Source organism: Mobula birostris, chromosome 32, assembly GCF_030028105.1.
Source record: "Mobula birostris isolate sMobBir1 chromosome 32, sMobBir1.hap1, whole genome shotgun sequence".
Lineage (NCBI taxonomy): Eukaryota > Metazoa > Chordata > Chondrichthyes > Myliobatiformes > Myliobatidae > Mobula > Mobula birostris.
In genome coordinates this window covers 23,016,609-23,041,814 of record NC_092401.1, presented here as the reverse complement: position 1 = coordinate 23,041,814, position 25,206 = coordinate 23,016,609, and the positions used below count along the sequence as shown (strand labels likewise).

At 45.0% G+C, this 25,206-nt stretch overlaps 1 protein-coding gene across 2 annotated transcripts in view; it reads left to right on the top strand.

Annotated features, from left to right (window-relative positions):
• The first annotated feature begins 22,651 nt into the window (after positions 1–22,651).
• LOC140191052 (adhesion G protein-coupled receptor E3-like) overlaps positions 22,652–25,206 on the top strand; it is an 87,658-nt gene continuing 85,103 nt past the window's right edge. For both annotated transcript variants that reach the window (XM_072248123.1, XM_072248124.1), the window contains exon 1: positions 22,652–22,696. In XM_072248123.1, coding sequence (XP_072104224.1) covers positions 22,657–22,696 — 40 coding nt within the window. In that variant the 5' untranslated portion in view covers positions 22,652–22,656. The remainder of the gene's footprint in view (positions 22,697–25,206) is intronic.

Sequence of the window (25,206 nt, the reverse complement as noted above, 5' to 3'; positions counted from 1 at the left end):
TAGAGATGCTGCCTGGCCTGCTGCGTTCACCAGCAATTTTTATGTGTGTTGCTTGAAATTCCAGCATCTGCAGATTTCCTCGTGTTTGTGAGAACCAAAAACTAATGGGTAAAGTTTTAAGGTGAGAGGGGAAAGATTTAAAAGGAACCTGAGAGGCAACTTCTTCACAGGGAGGATGGTGTATATATGGAATGAGCTGCCAGAGGAAGTGGTTGAGGCACGTACAATGAAAACATTTAGAAGACATTTGGACAGGTACATGAATGGGAAAGGTGTCGAGGGATATGGGGCAAATGCAGACAAATGTGACTAGCTTAGATGGGCAAGTTGGTTGGCATAGATGAGTTGGGCTGAAAGGCCTGTTTCTGTATGGAACAATCTGACTCGACGCATGCAGACCAAAACTTTTCACTACAGGCAGTATATCTTGGTAGATGTGACTATAGTAAACCAACTGTCAATATGACCATTTACTCTGCAGGCTTGGGTAGCAGCACAGCAAATCTTGGACTGATGTGGCGTGTGGGTGAAAATGAAAAGAACATAAAAATACAGATGGGGCCGGGAGTCAAATGATCATGAGGTCCTCCTCCTCCCCCCCGGGGGAGTGTTGACTGAAGAAATTTACCTCCTTCGGGGCTTGGACCTTGACAAATTCTTCATAGATCTTCTGGGCCTTAAGGGTGAGATTGGGGGCAGTCTTCAGGCCACTGTAATCCTCATAGGCCAGCCAGAAGTCAATGTTCTCCTCGCTGAACTCGGACTGCAGGAAGGCACAGAAGGCAGCCATTCCACTTGTAAAGTCGGATCCACCTCCCCGTCAAATCCGCTTGTCGGTGAAAGCTCTCCCAAGCCGCTAACTCCGGCAATTGTCTACGGTTTCCCCCTGTGACTTTGCCGTCCATAAGACCATGAGACATGGGAGCAGAATCAGGCCATTGAGCCCATTCAGTCTACTCTATCTGTCAACCATGGCTGATTTATTCCTCTCTCAAATCCATTCTCCTGCCTTCTCCCTGTAACCTTTAACTAATCAAGAACCTATCAACCTCCACTTTAAATATACTCAATGATTTGATCCCTACAGCTGTCTGTGGCTATGAATTCCACAGATTCACCAGTCCCTGGATAAAAAAAAACATTCCTTGTCATTTCTGTCCTAAAGGGGCATCCGACTATTCTGAGGCTATGAGCTTTTCATCCCTGAAGGTGCTTGAGCCAGCCCTTACGTGATCGGCCGTGAAGTTGCTCCCTCAACCCTTCCACCTCATTGCACCATCTTCCCAACTCCTCCCAACACCAAGCTTCTTTCATTTTTATTTTCCAGTCCAGTGTTTAGAGTATCACAGCAATACAACATTACAGGGCTTCATGATACACACTACAGTTTCCAGTTGTAACATGGCCAACTTGATCCAGAACGCACTCGAAACTCTGAGGTGCCCACGAGTCCTGGAAATCGATCCTTGCGCTCATGGACTCCACGTGTTCCTTCTCCAGGGACTCCTGTGCACGATGTGACCCAGGAAGAGGGGCAGGACCCTTAACAGCCTGCCGTCCGGACCCGCGAATGCCCACCAAGGCCAGGCCCAGGAGCTAACCAAAGCCTACCTCTTTGACCAAGCTGACAGTCATGTGACCTACTGACCTACGATCAATCAGCTCCGCGTTAGATGCTGCTGCAGTCCAGCACCTTGGGACCATTGCACGGAGGGAGTAAATGAACGTAAGCAGACAGTGCCCCTCCTGCTGCTCAGCCTTTCAGACACTGCCACCGATCTTTAACCTCAACACCCCTTTCCTGCACTGATCTCCTGAGTCCTTTAAAATCCAGACCAAAGGCTCCCTGAATGTACTCAGTGTTGTGTCTGCCCCAGAGCCTGGCACAGCAAAACTCAGCATCAGGCGCTAGATTCAGCATGTCCCCACTGGCCCTCACCCGTTTCGACCAAAAGCATCCCATTCAGGTGCATTACAACTGCTCCAGCCAAGACTGCAAGAAGCTGCAGAGGGTTGTGAATACAGCGCAGTGAATCTCACACAAACCAGCCTCCCCTCCGTCGACTCCATCTGCACTTCTCAATGCCTTGGGAAGGCAGCTCTCCTGTCGAGGACCCCACGCATCCCAGTCATTCTTCCTTCTCCCCTCTCCCATCAGGCAGGGGGTACAAAAGCTTGAAAGCATATCCCATCGGGCCCAAGGACAACGCCTATTCCACTGTTCTCTTATATAAAGATGAACATTTGGTCTCTCGGGCCACCTCACCATGGGCCTTGCAGTTTATTTGTCTACTTGCACTGTACTTTGTCACTGCATTCTGTTTCCCTTCTCTACTTCCTCAATGTACTTATGATCCGCCTGGATTAAAGGTTAGCTTTACTTGTCATATGTACATCGAAACAAGCGGTGAAATGCTTTGTTTTACGTCAGTGGCGAATACGGTCCAAGGAATGTGCTGGGGGCAGCCTGCAAGGACCGCCATGTACCTAACCTGTACGTCTTTGGAATGTGGGAGGAAACTGGAGCACCCGGAGGAAACCTACACAGTCATGGGGAGAACATACAAACCCCTTACAGACAGCGGAGGCCACCACTAATGCAAGCAAAAGCATTTCACTATATCTTAGTACTCAATAGTAGCATTTACCGAGAATCTACCCACCACTGCCCCCAAACTCTCATTTTGGGCTACTTGAGCTACTAGGGGATTAGTCGTGATTGAAGATGAGTCAGGAGTTTCAGACGATGAGGGAATGATCAGACCGATTGTATCTCGCAGGGGAGGGGAGAGAAAGTGTTCCCCCAGGGAAAATGAGGGGATAAACTGGTTTCCCCTGGGAGGTGTAGGAGAGGGGAGATAGGGCATCCCAGGGAGCGGCAGGAGAGGCTGGAGTGTAAGGGAGTGCAGAAAAGCAGGGGAGGGGGTCCCCAGGGGGAGTCAAGGAAGAGGAGAGACTGTGCTCCTCAGGGAAAGTTAAGGGACGGGAGAGAAGGTGAGATCTAGGGAAAGAGAGGGGAAGGGAGTGAGGCAGGGAAAGAGGGAGGGAGCGTGTTCACCAGGGAGAGGCAGCGGACAGGAGAGAGGACGAGTTCTAGAGAGAAATAGGGAAGTGGAGTGACTGTGTTCTCCAGGGAAATTTATGGGAGGACAGAGAGACTGTCCATCAGGAGAGGCAGGGGAGGGGAGAGGGCAGACCTGAGAGAGTCAGTGCCCTTCGAGGAGGAGGAGCAATAGGCTCCAGGGGGAAGCAATCTTTGGGAGCAGAGGGAGGCGGAATAGCTGAAAGGTGTGTGTGAGCCACTTGGCTGTGTCGGCTACCAAGGTCGATGGATCGGTGCTTACGTTTATTGGTCAGGAGCTTCTGGAAGGTGATTGCTCCCTTCGATGTTTCTTCAAAGCAAGGCCTGGACAAGAGCAGAGAGCAGACTGAGAACTCCCTGTGTTATCACGTGCAGCCTCTCAAGTCAGAGTCGCACTGATCAACAATCAGGTAATTCCCAGTGTTACGTCCCAGTTTGGAGCCCCTCTGTGAGCACCAAAATGGGAGCAATTCCTCCATTAGGTCAGCAGGTGGCAGTCTTTTCACACTGTGGCTGAATATCTGTGTGTGTGTGTGTGTGTGTGTGTGTGTGTGTGTGTGTGTGTGTGTGCGCGCGCGCGCGGGAGGTGTGTACATGTATGTGAGTGTAAGTGTGTGAGCAAGTTTGTCAGTGTGTGAATGAGTGTGCATGCACGAGTATGTGGATGTGAGTGACTGAGTATAAACGAGTGTGTCAGTGAGTGTTAAATTGTATGAATGTGCACAAGTGAGTGTGAGCAGTGTGAGTTTGTCAGAGTACACACATCTGTATATGTGTGAGAGAGTTTAAGCAAGTGCGGGTGTGAATGTGTGAAACAATGTCAGTGTGTGAACATGTGAGTGAGCGATTGAGAGTGTGAGTGTGAGAGCAAATGTGAGAGTGTGCAAACCAGTGTCAGTATAAAAGTGTGTGTGTAAGAATGTGAGTATGAGCAATTCATGAATGCTTACTCTCACCTGGTTGTTACGGTAACCCTTCTGTGCTTTTCAGGTGTAACATGGCCGCAGTCACTCAGAGCTTTGGGTTTATGCAGGAACTTTCCTAGGTGAATCTTCATCTCCTTGACCCTTTAACAGAGAGGTGAAGAGCAATCAGTGTGTTAGTAACCTGAGCATTAGGCTTCACCCTATGTCTAGGGCCATCAGTAATGAGCAGTGGATGTACCACCACAGGGAGCTGTAGCCTAGCTGAGACCAAGTCTACTAGGATTATAGAAACTTGAAACTTTAGCAAGACCAAAGGAAATAGAAACTGGAGTCTTCGCCATTCAATAAGATGGTCTTTTATCTCCACACCGCTCTCATGCACAAAAATATCTCTGTTGATAACCTCACATTATATTCCATTAGCCTTGTCCATTCACCTAGCCTGTCTCTCTCCCTGTAAAAGTTCTCTGCATCCTCCTCACAACCAACATTGCCACCTAGCTACTTGGATATATTACACTTGATCCCTCATTCACATCATTGATATAGATATATTGGGGCCGAGCAACCCATTAGCTTTCCCAAAATGGCCCATTTGTACCCACTCTTAGTTCTATGGAGCGTTAACTAATCCTCTGTCTCTGCAGTATATTCCTACAGTATCATTACCTCTAACTTTGTTGAATGATCTATTCTGTGGTATCATATCAGTAGCCTTTTCAATCACTAAATATGTCACATCCACCATGTTGCCCTCATCTACTCTGCTAAGACAACTTCAGAACAATTTAACAAATTTGTCAAGTGTGCTTTCTCTTCCACAAATTCATGTTGACTCTGTCAAATTTGAGGATTGATTTCTAAATCCTTTGTTACTACTTCCCTCATTGTAGACCCCAGCATTTCCCTGACGTGTTGACATCGGATTACCTGGTTACAGCTCACTGGTTTTTCCTCTCTCCTTTCTTAAATAATCGAACCACATTAAGAAACAAAATCTTCCAGCACAGTAGCATAGTGGTGAGCGTAACGCTGTTACAGTGCCAACAACCCGGGTTCAATTCCTTTGCTGTCAGTAAGGAGTTTGTAGGTTCTCCCCGTAATCACTTAGGTTTTCTCTGGGTGCTCCAGTTTCCTCCCACATTCCAAAGACATAGAGTTTAATTGGTTAATTAGTCACTTGGGTGTAATTAAGTACCATGGATTTGTTGGGCTGGAAAAATAGAAAATACCAACATAAATTATACTAACTTATACAAGAACAAAAAGGGTCATAAGTCAGTTATAGTTTTACATGGTTATGTAGGTTTCAGAGACAAAAAAAAGTGACACCCACAAAATGCTGGAGGAAGTCAGCAGGTCAGGGCCTGTTATTGTACTGTATCTCTAAAAATAAAGAGAGAACGAACAACAGAGCTGATAGAAAACAGTAACTAATGTACTCACTTTCTCTCTCCATAGATGTTGCCTGACCTGCTGAGTTCCTCCAGCATTTTGTGTGTGTCACCCTTTTTGTTCTGAAGCCTTCATAACCATTTAAAACTATAACTGACTAATGGCCTTTTTTTGTTCTAATTGTGTTCTTATATAATTTAGTATAACTTATACTGTCATTTTCTATATTCTTGTGAATATTGTGTAACTGAAGCTATCTGTTATGCTGCTGGAAGTATGTTTCTCATTGCAACTGCGTAAAAATGGACTTGTGCATTTGACAATAGACTTGACCATGTGCCATTGGATACAGATCATCAGCTCCTGGATCTTATTCTCCTTTCAGTATCACTAATTTCTCCAGAAATAGCTTTTCACTAATTCTATCTTTGCATTCGTCCTCTCTAGACTTGTAGACCCACACTGCTCCTGGAAGGTTTAGTGTGTATTCTTCCAGGAAGGCAGACAAACCTTTAGAAATGTCTCGACCCGAAACGTCGACTGTTTATTTCCTCCATAGATACAGCTTGACCAACTGACTTCATCTGGCACTTTGTCTGTGTTCCTCTGGATTTCCAGTACCTGCAGAATCTCTTTTGTGAACAGTTTCCTTTTCCTGCCATTTTCTTACTCCCCAGTATAATTTTTCCAGACTCAGTCTGCAAAGAACTCACATAAATGTAACTAATCTTTTCCTTTTTAGCATAGAAGTTCTTACAACCCATACTTATGATTCTTGCTCTTGTGTCCTGCCTTCTCATTCCTCATCAATACTTTATTCTTCTGCAGATTTCTAAAATGTTTTCGGTCTTCAAGTGTGTTCTCTATCACTCCACATTGTCACTGCTGATTTGGTTTGCCCAGATTGCATAGAACATAGAAGATTACAGCACAGTACTGACCCTTTGGCCCATCATGATGTCCTGACTCTTTAACCTACTTTAACATTCTCTCCGACATAGCCCTCCAATTTTCTACCATCCTTGTTGTAGTCTAAGAGCATCTTAAATGTCCCTGATGTTTCTGCCTCAGCCGCCTCCCCTGGTAGGGTGTTCCATGGACCACAGCCTCTGTGTTAATAACTTAACTCTGACCTCCCCCTTATATTTTCCTCCAATCACCTTACAATTATGCTCTCTCATAATAGCTGTTTCCGCTCTGGGGAAAAAAGCCTGCATGTTAAGTTAAAATTCCCAATGATCATTGTGGTACTCTCATTACATGCACTTCTCATCTCCTGATTTGAGCTATGGCCTACATCATCACTACTGTTTAAGTACCTACATATAGACAACTCACATTAATGTTTTCTGTCATTTTTGTTTCATAGCCTTCACCAAAATGGTTCTTCTTCTGTAGTTTGTGAATTCAAAATCCTTCCCTCTTCTGCATTTATTGCATTCTTTAAAATCAGCGATCCCCTTCTTCTTTGTCATTTTGTTTTTATCTTCTAAAACTGGAATATTGGTTACTTTGCCTATGTCCCTGAATTTCTTCCCTAATAATTCACCTACTGCTGATACAAGCTGCGTCTAAAGAGCACTTGGTTTTGTCTTTTGCTGTTTCTCTGAGTGTACCTGGAGGTTTAGCCTTACGTTAGTGTGTGCTGTCAAATTCATGTTCAGGTTTAATTGTCACTCAACCATACATATGTATACGGCTAAATGAAACAGTGTTTCTCTGGGGCCAAGGTGCAAAACACAGTGCATACAACCACACACAGCACATAGAGTCATGATAGCACGTGCAGTCACAAAAATAATATTAGCACAGGTCCTTGAGTAGTATGGCCTGAACATTGATGGTGCATAGGATGTTGTCCTGGAGCCATGTTTCTGCAATAACAGCACACAGCAGTTTCTCATCTCACACTGGGTCAGCCAAAGATGAAGGGAATCCAGCTTGCCTTCCAGGGAGCGAACACTGGAGAGCAGCATTGATGACAACGCTGGCCTGCAGGGGCCAGCCCCCAACTCAGTACAGATTCCAATGTGTCTACTGTTGCTTTCTGACCAATCCCAGATTTAATTTCCCATTTTGCCCCGTTAGTGTCTTTTCTCATTAATTTCTCTCCAGAAATGGCTCCCTTAGAACTTAATTTAATGCCTTATCTGCATCCACGGTACTAGCTGGATTCAAGTGAAGCCCATCCTAATGGAACAGCTTGCTCTTTCCCCAGAGCTAGTGCCAGAGCCACACAAATCTCTGAGTCACATTTTATATCCGTCTGCTTTTACAGACCTTCTGTTAATTTGGTTGGGTATTAATCCAGAGATTATTTCCGTTGTGCTTCTATTTTGTAATTTGGGTTCTGGCCGCTCATATTCCTTCAGCAGAATTCCCTCGTTTGCCCTTTCTGTCATGGGTTCTTGCGAGATCTTAACAATGGGATCCTTCCTCTCTCATTCCATGACCTTCTCTGAGGAGATGTCCCTAATCCTGGCACCCGGCAGTTAACACGTCCTTTGGGATTCACACTCACAGGTGCAGGGAGCAGTAACTGACCCCTTTGAACTGTAACCTACCACAGCTACATCAGTTTTTGGAACCTTTCTGACTTGTTCACACTTTAGACAAGCTTCTGTTCTGCTTCCACATCAAAGAACAGGGGCAAAGGATGAGCTTACAACAAACAGGGAACCGTGCAGTTAATTGTGGACAGTAGGATCCCACAATAGTCCATGTGTTAAACAAACAGTTTGGTTTTTTGAGTGGTACTGATTAAGTAGTGGATGTGGGTCAGGGCACAGGAGAGAACACCTCTTCAAGTGCACCGTAGGATCTTCTGCTGAGGATACACTGGTCTATGGCTTACTGTCACATCTGAAACTTATAACTATTACCAATTCTGCCTTCTCTGCCCTCTGCCAATGCAGAAATCTTTCAATGCATCCATCCACCAGTCCATCTATCCACCACTACAACCCTCTCCCATTAATGCAACCCCCAACCAATGCATTCCCTCACCAGCACAGTCCTCCACCAATGCATACTTCCACGGATGCAACCCCCACCAATGTAAACCAACACCAATACAGCCCTCCACCATTGCTGCTGCCACCAGTGCAGTTTCCACCAATGCATCCGTGTACCAAATCTCTGCCAATGCAGCCTTCCGTCAATGCAACCCCCAATGTTTCCCTCCACCCAATGCAGAATTACCAATGCATACCTACACCAATGCAGCCCTTCACCAACAAAGCCCTCTGCTATTACAGCCCTTTAATAGTGCAGCCCACCACTGGACCCTTGGCCTACATTACATCAGAGCACCTGGGGTTGATTTACACCACATACCCCCTCACTCAAGCATGGTGCCGCCATGCCCAGCTAGTGCTGTCCACACTAACTGACTGATGCCAGCTCATTCAAGCTGTCTGCAGAGCTATCAGGAGGAGTGAGGTACCTCCCAACACAAGTGTCGGGTAAGGCTGCGAAGCCCTTGCACATCGCGGAAACAAATCATCGGAAACCATCTTCAGACTCCAACATTCTCTCATGCTTTGTGCCTGTCAGTAAATCCCTTCTCAGTAGACAGAGTTATATACACACAGCCAAAACCCTGATGGGACGGGCACTGCTCCTTACTAATCAGTGCTAAACTACCTGACGTTTAGCAACGAAACGTATGCGGAGTGACAGACATTCGAAGTGAGAGATGTCACCGCACGGCCACTGAGCTGGCTGTCATCAGCCCTTTTCTTTGTTTTGTCCTCTGCTCAACAGCATCTTTTGTGCTTATTGTAAGGCACTCCGTTAAGCATGGTTGCAGACTCATTCAATGACAATCCCAGCTTTTGTAGAAACAAGCACACCTGGGTGATCAGATGGAGGTCTCAACCTGTCAGCGGAGGAAGTGTGAGGACCTAACGTCCACGAGGGAGGATATCCCACTGCCTTTAAAGTCGTGAAGCTTCTCAATGTCTTGTTGACAAGTTAGAGTACCAACTCAAGAGACCACAGAAGCAGGAATCTGAAGAAAGCAAACAAACTGCTGGCAGAACTCAACGAGTCAGGCAGCGTCTGAAGGGAGAAAATGACCAGCCTATATTCTAAGTCAAGGCACTTCATGACTGAACGATAAAGGGGAGATAGCTGGTATGTTAGATTCTGCAGGATCAGAATGAATGCTCCTCAGATTCAGATTCATTTATTTATCACAAGTACATCGAAACATACAGTGACAGCCCACAAGCCTGGCACCTTCCAGTACCAGTATAGCAAGGCCACAATGCTCAGCAGAGCAACATGTAGCACAAGCAAACAGAACACAGCAAGCAACAGACAACAGCAGAACAAGCCCATTTCCTTTCTCCCAACTACCCATACACCCATTCACACACACAGGCAGTCCTCCAACTGCAGGCCTCCACCTTCCAGTAAACTCACAGATAACCAGCCTCTGATTTCGCCTGTGTACTTTCAGATTCATCAGCCGAAGGCTTCAGCCATCGGGCTTCAACTTCCAGACTTCTGATAGAGCTTTGGAAGACATCAACGCAAAGTGTTGTTGGAGGGCTAGTGTGAGGGGTAGGGTATCTTCGTGGTCCCCTACCCCTGCCGCAAGCTGTCAGCATCAAGTCCATCTGTAAACCCCCTCCTTTGCCTCAGCCGCCCCTCCAGACCCTTGAATGCTAAAGAACGAGAGCAAAAGTGCGTCCTTCGAACTCCTGCACTGTTCAACAGGACCATGGTCGATCGTCTACCTCATGGCATTTTCCTGCTCTCTCCTCCATCAATCCCAGTTCTGAATCCGTGGTCTTCCTGGATAGGGAGTTCCAAAGATTCACTCCTCGTCTTGTGAAGTAATTTCTCCTTGCTTCACTCGAAATAGTAGTATCGTTCTTCTGATGCTCTGGTTCTAGACAGGGAAAACATTCCCCCCGTATTTGAAAAAGGCTGACAAGCAAGTACAAAAATAAGCAAATAGATAGAAAGACAGACAGATAAATTGAAAGATAAATAAATAAACAAACAAACAAATAAATAAATGCATCCACACTGAGAACATGAGTTGTAAGTCCTTGAAAGTGAGACCTTAGGTTATGTTCAGTGATCTGTTCAGTGCTGAGATGAGTGATCACCGAACACAACCAATGGACTCACTTTCAAGGACTCTACAACTCATGTTCTCAGTGTTATTTACTTGTTTCCTTTTTTTTTGATTTTTCACATTGGTTGCTTGTTTTTCAGTTTTTCTATTGTACTGTATTTCTTTGTTCTACTGTGAATGCCTGCAAGTACTGGCTAGTACTGTTTATCATGACAGATACATATTTTGATAATAAATTTACTCTGAACTTTGAACATATCTCCTCTGTCAAGACCTCTTAACAATGTTTTAACTTTCAATAAGGTTTCCTCTCATTCCTGTAAGCTTCAATGAAGAATGGACATTTCCACATAATCACTACTCATTTGGCATTCTCATAATCTCAGGAACCCATCTGGTGTATTTTCTCTGCTCTCTGGCAAGTATTTCTTATTCTTGGTAAGGTAAATAAATTACATGCAGTCCTCCAAATGCCTTATGTAATTGTACTCAAATCCTCTTATATTAAAGTGAAAATGCCATTTGCTAAATAAATAATACCGAGAACATTGAAGATTAGGTTTTGATACCTGCTGCTGTCGATAAGGAATTTGTACGTATACTCCCTGATTGTGTCGATTTCCTTCAGGCACTCCAGTTTTCTCCCACATTCCAAAAGCATACGGATTAGGATTAATAAATTATGGGAATACTGTGTCCAACACACCCCTCGCTCATTTGATTTGGAACAAACGCGGATTTCAGTTCATATTTCCGTGTACAAATGACAAAGCTAACTTTTAAAAAGAAACCTCTAAATTTGTGCTGCACCTGTATGCAGGTTTTACTAATGCTTATAAGGACATCCGGGTCTTAGAGTCATACAACTTGGTAATGCCCACCTGTCCATGCCAACCTAGAGCTAGTGCCATTTGCCTGTGTTTGAGCCATATCCGTCAAGCATGGATATCTTACTGAACTTCATCACTTCCCAATCTCCCACCATTGTGGAGGTTTTCACCATTCTCTCTTTCCCTACTGGACTGGATGGCCTTGTGTTTTCCCACATTGTTGCTGCCAAATCACGCAACATGCTCTCTTTATGCCTTTTCAACATCCTCGTCATTGTTTCCACCTAGTTTTACGTCGTCATCAAGCTCAGAAACGAGTAATTTGGTCCCACTTAGCCAGGTTACAACAATGCATTGTGAATAGCTGGTGCCCAAACACTGATCATTGTGTTACCCACTCACCATTATCTGCTGACCCATGAGGTACACATTTATTTCTACTCTTTGTTTTCGATCTGCTAAGCAAAGACTAACCTATGTTGGTGCATTTGCTCCAATTCCCTTTGTTCTAATTTTGTCAGGCAATCTCCTGTATGGGACCTCATTCTAGCCTCTCACATATAATGGCTCCCCTTCATCTGCTGTCCTAGCAGATACACCCTCCAGGTACTTTATTAAATTAGTAAATTGATTGGTCAAATATGATTTCCATTCCATGACTCTGTGTTAACTGTATTCATGTCTTCCCCTCACCCCTGGCCCAACCTGTCAGCAGCAATCCAAATGTAAGAAGCCCACCTTCACTTCAGCCGCTCCTCCAGATTGTTGAGCATTAAGGAATGGAGCATACTTATACTTTATACTTTATTGTCGCCAAACAATTGATACTAGAACGTACAATCATCACAGCGATATTTGATTCTGCGCTTCCTGCTCCCTGGATTGCAAATCAATAGTAAATATTAAAAATTTAAATTATAAATCATAAATAGAAAATAGAAAAATGGAAAAAATAATTCCATGAGTAATTTCATGAAACTAGCGGTTCATTCCAGATTAAAAATCACTTCCCTCTACACCCTAATTTTCACCTCTCTCTGTAATCCCTTCCATCCACACCCTTAGTCCCTCTCTCTAACCCCATCCAGTCCACAACTGTCCCATTCTCCATAGTCCTTCCCAGCCCTGATAGCTTCTTCATCTGAACCCCCTCCAACCATGCACTCTCCCCAAATGTAACCGCCTGCAGTGCCAGAACTTGCTCGTCTCTGTATCCTTCCAGCTCCACACACTCCCCATCCGTAGCACTCCTCTGCCTCTAGAACCCTCAAAGATCCTAACACCTCTGCACCTCCTGATGACCAGCCGAGATACTTATGGTTTCATTACCAGAAAGTTATTTTGGTCACAAACGTAGAGACCTATTGATGAAGTTGGTGATAGTTCTTGGCTTGGAAAAGGAAATGGTTAATGAGCTCGAGCCACTTTTCTGGGCTCTCAGCAGTTCTCAGTAGAAATAAAGATCTCAGATGATGTCATGGGATCCAATGAATCTGAATAAGTTAACTTAGCTGGCTTTGTCAATGCTGTGACAGGGTCTTGAGATTACAGAGATGTTGACTGATGCAGTGGGTCAATGAATGATTGTGTTGGAAATGATGAAGCTGTTTAGACCTTACAAAGATCAGAATCAGAGGTCCGATGAAGCCTGGAGAAAGGATTTAGAATCCCAGCACTAGAATAATGAGCAATCAGAAATAGAATCAGTCTTATTGTCCCTGGCACATGTCGTAAGATTTGTTGTCTTGCAGCAGCAGTACAGAGCAATGCATAAAAATTACTAAGTTACAATAAGAAATACTGTACAGTATATAAAAACGTTGTTGTTGAGTGCTGTCAAGTTGTCACCAGCTCATGGCGACCCTATGGATAGCGTAATTGTTCATTGGGTTTTCATGGCAAGATATGGGAGTAGGTTGCCAAATCTTTCTTCTGCACAGATACACCTGCTGCTGAGGTTGGGACCCAGCCGGATTCAAACTCAGGACCATCCACCTCGGAGTCCAGTGCTGATGCCACTACACCACCAGCCAGCCCAATAAATATTGGAAAATAGTGAAGCAGTGTTCAAGTGTTCATGGACTGTTCGGAAATCTGATGGTGGAGGCGCAGCACGATAGTGTATTTGTTGGAGTAACCCTATTATAGTGCCAGCAGCTCCGTTTCAATTCCACCGCTGGCTGTCTGGGTAGGTCTATTGTCTCTGCCTTCTCTAGCCCCATTGAACTCATGTCCTCATATCTCAATTCCATTCTATCCTCCATGGTTCAGACCCTTCCAACTCTCATCTGCAGCACTTCTCATGCTCTTGATCTCCTCTGTAGCTCCCAATTCCCTGGCTCTGACTGCCTCATTTTCACCATGGACGTTTAGTCTCTATACACATCAAGAAGGCCTTAAAGCTCTTCGCTTCTTTCTTGACAAAAGGGCCAACCTGCTCCCCTCCACAACCACCCTCCTCTATCTGGCAGAACTGGTCCTAACCCTCAACGCTCTTTCCTTCTGCTCGTGTTACTTTCAGGGGGTAGCCATGGGCCCCAGCTACGCTTGAAACTTTGTTGGCTACATAGAACAGTCCACGTTCCAAGCCTTCCCCAGTAATACTCCCAACTCTTCCGCCGCTACACTAATGTCTGCATTGGTGCTTCTTCATGCACCCACGCCGAACTCATCAATTTCATCAACCTTGCATCAAGCTTTCACCCTGCCCTTAAACTCATTTGGTTCATTTCTGACACCTCCCTCCCGTGCCCAATCTCTCTGTTTCTATCTCTGGAGACAACTGTCAAACAACATCTTTTATAAACCTACCAAATCCCACGGTTATCTTGTCTATACCTTTTCCCATCCTGTCTCCTGTAAAAATGTGATTCCCTTTTCTTAGTTTCTTCACCTCCACCGCATCTGTTCCCAGGATGTGGCTTTCTGTTCTTGGATAGCAGAGATGTCCTCCTTCTTCAAAGAGTGGGTTTGCCTGCCTTCAATATTGATACTGCTCTCCCCCACATCTCCTCCATTTCCCAAACATCCGCGCTCACCCCGTCTTCCCGCTGCCTTAATGGTGATAGAGTTCCTCTCGTCCTTACCTACCACCCCATATCATCCAACCACCAAACATATCTTTACCTAACCTTCTCATATTCCGCAAGGATCCCTCCTTCGTGATTCCCTTGTCCCTCCACACTAATCTCTCTCCTGGCACTCATCCCTGCAAAGCAGTCTAATTGCTACGTCAGCCCATTCACCTCCTCCCTCAGCTCTATCCGGGACCCCAAGCAGTCCTTCCAGGTGAGGCAACACTTCACCTGCAAATCTGCTATGGTCATCTATAGTGTTGGTGCTCTCGATGCGGCCTGCTCTGCATCAGTGAGACCCATTGTAAATTGGGGGACCCTGCTTCATCGAGCATCACTGCTCCATCCGCCAAAGGTGCGACTTCCCGGTGGTCACACACTTTGCTTCCCATTCCCATTCCTGTAGCGACACGTCAGTCCGTGGCCTCCTCTTGTGCCAAAATGAGGCCACCCTCAGGGTGGAGAAGCAACACCTTATATTCCATCTGGGTAGCTTCCAACCTGATGGTATAAATATTGATTTCTCCTTCCGGTAAAAAAAATCTTTCCCCTCTCCTCTTCCTCTATTCCCCACTCTTCTCTCCTTCCTATCATCTCCCCCTGGGTCCCCTCCTCCTTCCTTTTCTCCTACGGTTCTCTATCCCCTCTTATCGGATTCCTTCTTCTCCAGGCCTTTACCTTTCCCACCCATCTGGCTTCACCTATCACCTTCCAACCACCTTCCTTCCCTTCCCTGTACCTTTTTATTCTGACGTCTTCTTCCTTCCCTTTCAGTCCTGAAGAAGAGTCTCGGCCTGAAACGTCAACTGCTTATTTATTTCCACAGGTGCTGCCTGATCTGCTAAGCTTCCCCAGCACTCTGTGTGTGTGGATTCAGAATATGGTGCTGCAGCTACAGAAAGCGTGCAGCACAGGTAGACAAATAATGTACAAGGATCATGTCAAGGTAGATTGAGAGATCATGTGCTCATCTCTACATATAAGAGGCCTAGTCAAGAATCTGGTAACAGTGGGATAGAAACTGTCCTTGATTCTGGTGGTATGCCCTTTCAATCTTTTGTATCTTCAGCCTAATGGAGGGAGGGATGTGGTTGGCGAAGAGAGGGGTACTTGGTTACGTTGGTTGGTTTCCTGAGGCAGCAGGAAGTGTACTTGGAGGTTGGTTAGCATGATGGACTGGGTTGCGTTCACAACCCTCTGCAATTTGTGGATTGAGGAGACAAAGGCATGTTGTGACCATGGTCAGAACCCACACGCCCATGTGTGAAAAACCACAGGCTCAATGGCACCACTGGAAGGTGGTAGGTGGAAGAGGTAAAGGTCTGAAGAAGATGGAATCTAGTAGGAGATATTGCATTAGACTATATGGTTGTTATTTTCTCTGTAGTTTAATGATTTATGGCTATTTGTATTTTACAACTGTAGGACAGTGGACCATGGAATAAAGGAAGGAGAAGGGAAACCAAAGAAAGCTAATAGGCAGAGAGAAGAAAAGAAGGGGTGAGAAGGTAACCAGAATGGGGAATGGAAAAAGAAAGAACTGGGGGTGAGGTGGGGAGGGAAATTAATAGAAGTTGGAGAAATCAACTTTCATGCCATCAGGTTAGAGGCTACTCAGGCAAAATATGAGGCGTTGCTCCTCCAACCTGAGCGTGGCCTCATCATGGCAGGAGAGAAGGCCATGGAAAGGCATGTCGGTCTAGGAATGGTAAGTCAAATTGAAACGGGTGGCCACTGGGAGGTCCCACCTTTTGCGGTGGATGGAGGGAAGAATCTCAACACCTTCATTGGATCAAAGGTTGGAGAAAGGGTTTGTTTTCATAGACAGCTCTTAAAAAGAGCACCACAATGGCATTAGGCCAAGTGTTAGTGAAGTAAATAAAACTATTTCTGGACTTCCATTTAGAAGCTCCTCCCAGATTGTGAATTGTTTTAGCAACCGGAACTTGATAACATCTCTTTCTTGTTTGGCTCCTGTGAACCCTTACACTTGAGTGAGAATGTTTTCCTGTTGCTGCTAATCTGCAACTCTTCTGCTGCATACTCTAATCCAGTCACTGAGCCAGAGAGTGTTGAGTTACCACACTCCCAATTCCCAGGCTGGTGACGTTGATCCAACAGCCCTGACCCATGGGTCAATGCCATGTCCACACTGTTTCCAACCAGGTATTCAGGTTCTTGCTGAAGTGATCATTTGGAAATGACCCCAAGGTAGAATACAGATCATAGAACAGTACAGCACAGAACAGCCCCTGCTGATTACAATGTCTGTACCAACCACAATGCCAAATTAAACTCTGCTTATCTCAAAATCATGCTTATTGTTACTGACAATGTCAGGAAATTTGTTTTGTTTTGTACAGTGCAATACATAAACATTGCTATAAAAAATTATAGTAAGGATATATAAAATAAGTAAATAGTGCAAAAAAGGGCAAAGTAGTGAGATAGCGTTCATGGGTTCATGGATCATTCAGAAATCTGATGGTGGAGTGGAAGAAGGGGTTCATAAAATGTTGAATATACGTGTAGGCCCCCCTGGCCAGCCTCAGGGTCGCTCGGCTCGCGGTTGTCTAGGGAAACAGCCCTCGGCCCCGCCAAACTGGGTAATCAGTTTGTGTGGATACTGTGTGATGTACCCCACCCCGCCCAAATAACAGACAATACACCAGATATGATTAAATGATTTACAGTTTATAGATATTACTGGAACTATGTAAATAATAGAGAATAAAATACCAAAGAAAAATAAAAGGCGCCAAACTTATCAAAGTTCAAACTCTTCGTGCACAAACAGTTGGAGCTCAGGACCCTTCTCCTTCACCCTGCGACCCTTCGGACCACCTCAACCAGCCGCCTGGGACCAACAACGGTGGTCAACCAGACGCTCCACACGAGTCCATCTCCGTCTCCTCTCCTCGCCGAGTGCCCTGCTCAGGGTCCAACCCCATTAGCGGACATCACAGCACCTGGTCCATCCTCTGTCTCTCCCTCCCACCTTCTCCCTCAAAACCCCGCACATACAATATCTTCAAATACACCAAAAACATAACAACTATCCCAATTGGTTCGTAACATATTCTTATCACACTCTAACCCCAGATAAATTGCTAGCGCAAGAACTTTCTCAGCGTTTAATATAACAGAGAAGCATTCCCAAGTATAACATAACAAAGAAGCCATTTTAATTAACCTACGCAGTAACAGAAAAGACAAAACCCCCTCTTTAGGCTTCTGTGCCTCTTGATTGATGCTAGTAATGAGAAGAGACCATGTCCTAGATTGTGAAGGTCCTTCATGTTGGATGTCACCTTCCTGAAATATCACCTTTTTAAGGTATCTAAAATGCTGGGAGACTAACGATCATGACAAATCTGGCTGAGTTTACAACCCCTGCATCTTTTTCTGATCACGTGCATCGTCCCTCCATACCAGACAGTGACGCAACCAGCCAGAATGCTCTCCACGTATAGAACCTTTGAAGAGTCTTTGGTGACATACCAAATCTTCTCAAACTTCTTATGAAATAACTGTTGGCCTGCCTTCTGCGCAGATGCTGTCCACACATGATCCATATCGCTTCATTTTCTGCATGTTCATGAGCCTGTCTAAAAGCCTCCTAAATGTCACTATTGTGTCTGGTTCTACCATCACTCCTGGTAGTGTGCTCCAGGCAGCTATCACTCTCAGGTAAAAAACTTAACCTGTACATCTCCTTTAAACTTTTCCCCAGTCATCTTCAAGCTATGCCATCCAATATTTCACAATTCTACTCTGAGAAAAAGAATCTTGGTATTCACCCTGTCTAATTTTATATATGTACTTCCAACAAGTCTTTACTTGGCTTCTACTGCTCCATGGTAAACAATCAAGTTGGTCCAGCCCTTCCTTGTAGTCAATCTCTAGAATCCAGGCAGGATCCTGGTGAATCTCCTTGCCATCCTCTCCAAAGCCTCCACATCCTTCCTGTAATCGGGTGAACAGAATTGCACACAATACTCCAAGTGAGACCCAACTGATATTTTATACATTAGACCATAAGACCATAAGATATAGGAGCTAAAAAGGCATCCATTAGTCTTGCGAGACCATGGATCTGTGCCTGGAAATCCTTCACTCTCCAGGGCGCAGGTCTGGGCAAGGTTGTATGGAAGACCAGCAGTTGCCCATGCTGCAAGTCTCCACGACACTGATGTTGTCCAATACAGCTTGGCACCAGTGTCATCGCAAAGCACTGTGTGGTTAAGTGCCTTGCTCAAAAACACAACACGCTGCCTCGGCTGGGGCTCGAACTCACAACCTTCAGATCGCTAGTCAAATGCCTTAACCACTTGACTACGTGCCCACACAGATATAGGAGCAGAATAGGCTATTTGGCTCATTAAGTCTGCTCCCCCATTTCATCATGGCTAATTCATTTTTCCTCTTAGCCTCAATCTCCTGCCTTCTCCCAATATCCATTCATGCCCTGGCCAATCAAGAATCTATCAACCTCTGCCTTCAATATAGACTTGGTCTCCATAGCTGCCTGTGGCAAAGAATTCCACAGATGTACCCATCTCTGGCTAAAAATATTCCTTCTCATCTCTGTTCTAAAAGGATTCCCCTCTACTCTGAAGCTGCAGCCTTAGACTCTCCCCCCCCACAGGAAACAGCTTCTCCACATCCACTCTTATTAAGGGTGTATGGGATGTCAGGGAGGGGTAGCACCTCTGTTGCATCCTTTTCAAGGCAGGTAGCCCAACTTTGGTTCCCACCTGGCACTCAGCTCTCACCTGTGGCTCCCCATAGCTGTTTGCATGCGCCAGCGGCCATACCCTGGGCAACGGCTTCGTCAAGCTGGCTAAACCAGGTGAGGGTAGCCAATGGGTCTCAAACCCTCGGTGAGATAGGGAGTTGTCTATTCCAGCATGTGAAGGCAGACTTCGGCAGATTGAGCGGACGAGACCAATGGAAGGTCCAACGGTCAAGAAGGCGGTCTCTGCAAGCGTTATGGAACGTGTAGAGCAGGACAAGACACAGAAGATGTCCTGGTCATCCACTGCACCTAGTCCCATCTCCAGCCATCTCGACTCTGTCTTGCCACAGGATCCAGATGAGAATTGGGAAGAGGGAGTGAGGCTGACGCTGCGCAACTCTCCCTCACTTAAATCCAAATCACGCGCTAGTCTCGACACCATCATCATCATAATGGTGTCGAGGTCTTTATCGACGGCGACGATGGACAAACAACAACATTAAGGCCTTTCACCATTTGATAGTTTTCAATGAGGTCACCCCTCATTCTTCTGAATTCTAGTGAACACAGGCCCAGAGCCATCAAATGCTCTTCATATGACAAGCCATTCAATTCTGGAATCATTTTTGTGAACCTCCTTTAAACTCACTCCAATTTCAGCACATCCTTTCGAAGATAAGAGGTCCAAACCTGCTCAGAATACTCCAAGGTGAGGCCTCATCAGTGCTTTATAAAGTATCAACATTACATCCTTGCTTTTATATTCTAATACTCTCAAAATGAAAGCTAACATCCCATTTCCCTTCCTCACCATAAACTCAACCTGGAAGTTAACCTTTAGGGAATCCTGCATAAACACTCCCAAGTCCCTTTGCACCTCTGTCTTTTGTATTTTCTCTCCATTTAGAAAATAGTCAAGTATATATTCTTCTTCCAAAGTTCATGACCATACACTTCCCAACATTGTATTCCATCTGCCATTTCTTTGTACTAGTCTCCTAGTTTGACATTCTCCTAGTCTGACTAAATCCTTCTGTAGCCTCTCTATTTCCTCAAAACTACCTGCCCTCCACCTATCTTCAAGTTGTCTGCAAATTTATCAACAAAGCCATCAATTCCATCATCCAAATCATTGACATATAATGTAAAAAGTATCGGTCCCACTACAGACCCCTGTGGAACACCACACGTTGCCAGTTGCCAGCCAGAAAAAGCTGCATTTATTTCTACTCTTTGCCTTCTACCAATCAGCCACTGCTTTATCCATGCTAGAATCTTTCCTATAACACTATGGGCTTGTAGCTTGTAAGCAGCCTTATGTGTAACACCTTGTCAAAGGCCTTCTGAAAATCCAAGTACACAACATCAACTGATTCTCCTTTGTCTATGCTGTTCATTATTTCTTCAAAGAATTCCAACAGATTTGTCAGGTAAGATTTTCCCTTGAAGAAACCATGCTGGCTATGGCCTATTTTATCATGTGCCTCCAAGTACTCTGAGACCTCATCCTTAATAATTGACTCCAACATCTTCCCAACCTCTCACTGGCCGATAGTCTCCTTTCTTCTGCCTCTTTCCCTTCTTGAAGAGTGGAGTGAAATTTGCAATTTTCCAGTCTTCGTGTGATCTGCAACATGATCTCCCAATTCACACACTCAGTGCCCCAAGCGATAAAAACAAGCATGCAGCCCACACAAAATGCTGGAGGAACTCAGTAGGCCAGGCAGCATCTATCAAAAAAAAGTACAGTTGACGTTTCAGGCTGAAACACTCCTGCAGGACTGGAGAGAAAAAGTAAGGAGTAGATGTTAAAGGTGGGGGGAGGGAAGAGAGAACCACCAGGTGATAGGTGAAACCTGGAGGGGGAGAGATGAAGAGCTGGGAAGTTGATTGGTGAGATGAGGTGAGAGAGGAAAAAGGGGATGGGTATTAGAGAAGGGGGTGGGTTTGGGGGGGCATTACCCGAAGTTAGAGAAATCAATGTTCATGCCAACAGGTTGGAGGCTACCCAAATAGAATATAAGGTGTTGTTCTTCCAACCTAAGTGCGGCCTCATCATGACAGTGAAGGAGGCCATGGATGGGCGTATCGGAATGGGAATGGGAAATGGAATTATAATGGGTGGTCACTGGAAGATCCGGATTTTTTCTGGCAGATGGAGCGTAGGTTCACAGTGAAGTGGTCTCCCAATCTCACCGATGTACAGTAGGCAACACCATGAGCACCGAACACAGTAAATGACACCAACAGGCTCACAGGTGAAGTGTCACCTCACCTGGAAGGACTGTTTAGGGCCTCGAATGGTAGTGAGGGAAGAGGTGTAGGGGTGGTGTAGCACTTGTTCCACTTGCTGTACTTTTTTTGATAGATGCTGCCTGGTCTGCTGATTTCCTCCAACATATTGTGTTTGTTGTTCGGACTTCCAGCATTTGCAGATATTTTCTTGTTTGTAGTTTAAAAACAAGCATGCTCCACTACCCTGTCCACCTGTGCTGACACCCTCAGGGAGTTCTAGAACTGGGCCCTGCAAATCCCCCATCCCCATGCATCAATGCTCCTAAGGTTCCTGCCAATTTAATCTATACCTTCTCTTTGCATTTGACTTCCCCAACCATCCAACATTCCTCTGCCTATATCCTTTGCCAACTCTTCCCACTATTCACTCCTCCTGTGTCATCTGCAAACTCACCAGTCAATCTGTCTACATCTTCATCCAAGTCATATATAAATATGGCGCAAATAACAGAAATCCCAGCATTGATTCCAGCGGAACATCGCTGGTCACAGATCTCTAGAGAAGCAACCCTCCACCACTAACCTCTGTCTGCCATGGCCAAGCCAATTATAAATCCAATCTACAAAATCAAAATCTCAATCTTCTGTATCAGCCTACCATGAGGGACCTTGTCAAATGCCCCAGTGAAGTCCCAGTAGACAACATCTACAACTCTACCCATATCAGTCATCTTCATTACCGTCCCAAAAAACTCAATCAAGTTTATGAACACAAGGAATGCTGGAAATACAGAGTAACACATACAAAATGCTGGAGGAACTCTGTAGGTCAGGCAGTATCTTTGGAAAGGAATAAATAAGAAGCCCCCATTCCTTTCCATCAATACTGCCTGACCTGCTAAGTTCCGATCAAGTTTATAAGATGTGATCATACACTGAAAAAACCATGTTGACTATCCCTAATAGGTCCAAGTTTTCCAAATATCCTATCCCTAAGAATCTTCCTCAGTTGCTTCCTTATCTCTGACGCGAATGAGGCTCATCAGCCTATAAATAATCCCTATAACTCGACTTAAATGAAGAAACAGCATATTCTCCTGTCCTCTGAGACAAGGCTGGGGTTAAGGATGCCCAACACATACAAGTGTTGTTATGTTTGTCTTAGAGCTTCAAGAGAGTTTCATTTCCTTCCCCTACTGATGATGTCAGTGTGATGGAGAGATTATACAGAGTATAAAACCCAGATGTGACAGCTGACAAAAGAAAGGACAAAGTATGCAGAGAATGGGTCTTGGCAACGTGAGTAGCTTCCTGCTTCTTTTGGGTAAGTGTTCACTCTAGAGTATTTCCTTTCCCTTCCCTGCTCCACTCTTTTCCCATTCATTTCCTTCCCCTCTTCCCATCACCTTCCCTTTGTTTGTCCATCACTTTCCACTCTCAGCCCCCTTCCTTCTTCTGCAATTGTATCCCGTCCGTTCCTTTCACTCCCCTTCCCGACTGAAGGCTGGGACGGAGGCGTGGGGTGGGAGTGAACTGCTTGAGGAGAGCGCCCAGTGGCGTCTTCACTCAGTTGCTGCATGAGCGCGCTCCTTTTGAGCCTTTACGATCGAGAAGGCAACGTATGAGATGTATGTCACTGATTGAGTCTCTGGCATTTCAGTTCACCAAGAGAGCAGTCAATTTGTGGAATTCAATGCACACACAGCTGTGGAAGCCAAGTCATATGGTATATTTAAAGTGAAGTTGATAGGTTCTTGATTAGTAAGGGCGTCAAATATTAAGGAGAGAAGGCAGGAGAATGGGGTTGAGAGGGATAATGTTCATATAGCAGGGTGGACTCAATGAGACGAATGAATTAACTCTGCTTCTATGTCTCTTGGTCAAATTGATGCTTTCTAGTTATGGGAATCATGTCAGCACTGGAAGAATTTGGTATAACTTTACAGAGTAAACTTTACTCTGTATTTGAGCTAAGCTGTCCCTGCTCTGGGAGTGGCTGATGAGGAATGTGAAGAGGGACGCTTTACTCTCGACATAACTTGGAATCTTACTTTTCTTTTTGTGTGAGCACAAAGTCCTGGAAAGTTTGTCAACAGTGAGCTTATCATCGGAGCCAGCTAGAATGGTTGAACGGCCCGATTTTACGATTGTCCCGCGTGGAAGACTGTTTGTCATTGAGCAGTTCCTTCCCACTCCCAAGGATACGGGGGAACTGGTCACTGAAACTTTTCCTGACTATAGCTGTATGGTTGGACAGAGTTCAGACGGTAAGGAAGTGGTTGGGATAGCTGGGAGTGCTCTGAGTGCCAGCGTCAACTCGAGGGGTAGAATTGCCTGCACAATGACATGAAAAAAATAGCTAAGAAATATAAGTAAATTCTGAATCTAGATACCTTCTGTACACTTGTGAAATTATGCCACTTTGCCACTGACCATCGTTCATCGGCACGGAAATAATAAACCACTTCTCCAAGTGACATTGTTTATGAAAGGGAACCATGCACTTGCAAAATAATATGAATTGCAGCAACATTTATCTCATATCCTGAATAACATTTCCAAGTACCCTCACTGGACTCTGCCTCTTGTTTGACATTTAAGTCTGTGATGGTCTAAAGCAGACAACATTGTCTCAGAATCACTCTGTGGGATATTGGGAATAATGGGATTTACGCATGGCACTTGGGTGAATGTCGGAAATAAGCTGGTTAACAGGTTTGCTAAAATTATTGGCAAATAAGTTTTTACTTTCACATTTTGCTTTTATCAATTCTTTGTCACCTCACTTATTATCCCAACTCACTGTCTGTGGCACCATTAAATATCTCCAGCAATATGGAGAAAGCAGACGTTGCTACGGGAATGGTGTCCATGGTAAACAGGAAACTGCAATATGGTGTTGCTGGAGTAAATTGGGTTGCACCGGAATTTGGAAGGAAATTCTGGGATTTCTTTTCATTAGCAGAGTCACAAGCAAAGGGACTTAGTACAAAAGAAGTGACTGACATCTTATCTTGCAACCGTATCCCCTTGTCCATTTCTCTCCCAGATGAGAAAAATTCCAAATCTTTCCTTCCAAGTTCCAGGGAAATCAAATTTACCCCCAGTGGCGCCATGTTGTGATGCATGGAAATTTTGGTGAAGGCTGGATCACTAGGACTATTTAAGGTGGAAATAGATAAATATTTACAAAATCGAGCCATAGAGGCCTTGGGGAACTAGCGTTGAAGAGGACTTGAGGCCGGCAAAGATCCACTATGATTGTTTTGAATAGTGGGACAGGATTGAGGGGTCGGGTGGTCTACTTCTGCTCCTGTTATGTTTGTTCACACCTCTTTCACGGCAATCAGCACTGAAGTAAACTGGTCAGGTTACCTGTCCTTACTAGCTTGGATTGAGGCTGGTCATAGTCATATTTATTGTCATAGTCATAGTCATACTTTATTAATCCCGAGGGAAATTGGTTTTTGTTACAGTTGCGCCATAAATAATAAATAGTAATAAAACCATAAATAGTTAAATAGTAATAAGTAAATTATGCCAGGAAATAAGTCCAGGACAGCCTATTGGCTCAGGGTGTCTGACCCTCCAAGGGAGGAGTTGTAAAGTTTGATGGCCACAGGCAGGAATGACTTCCTGTGACGCTCAGTGTTGCATCTCGGTGGCATGAGTCTCTGGCTGAACGTACTCCTCTGCCAAACCAGTACATTATGTAGTGGATGGGAGACATTGTCCAAGATGGCATGCAACTTGGACAGCATCCTCTTTTCAGACACCACCGTCAGAGAGTCCAGTTCCATCCCCACAACATCACTGGCCTTACGAATGAGCTTG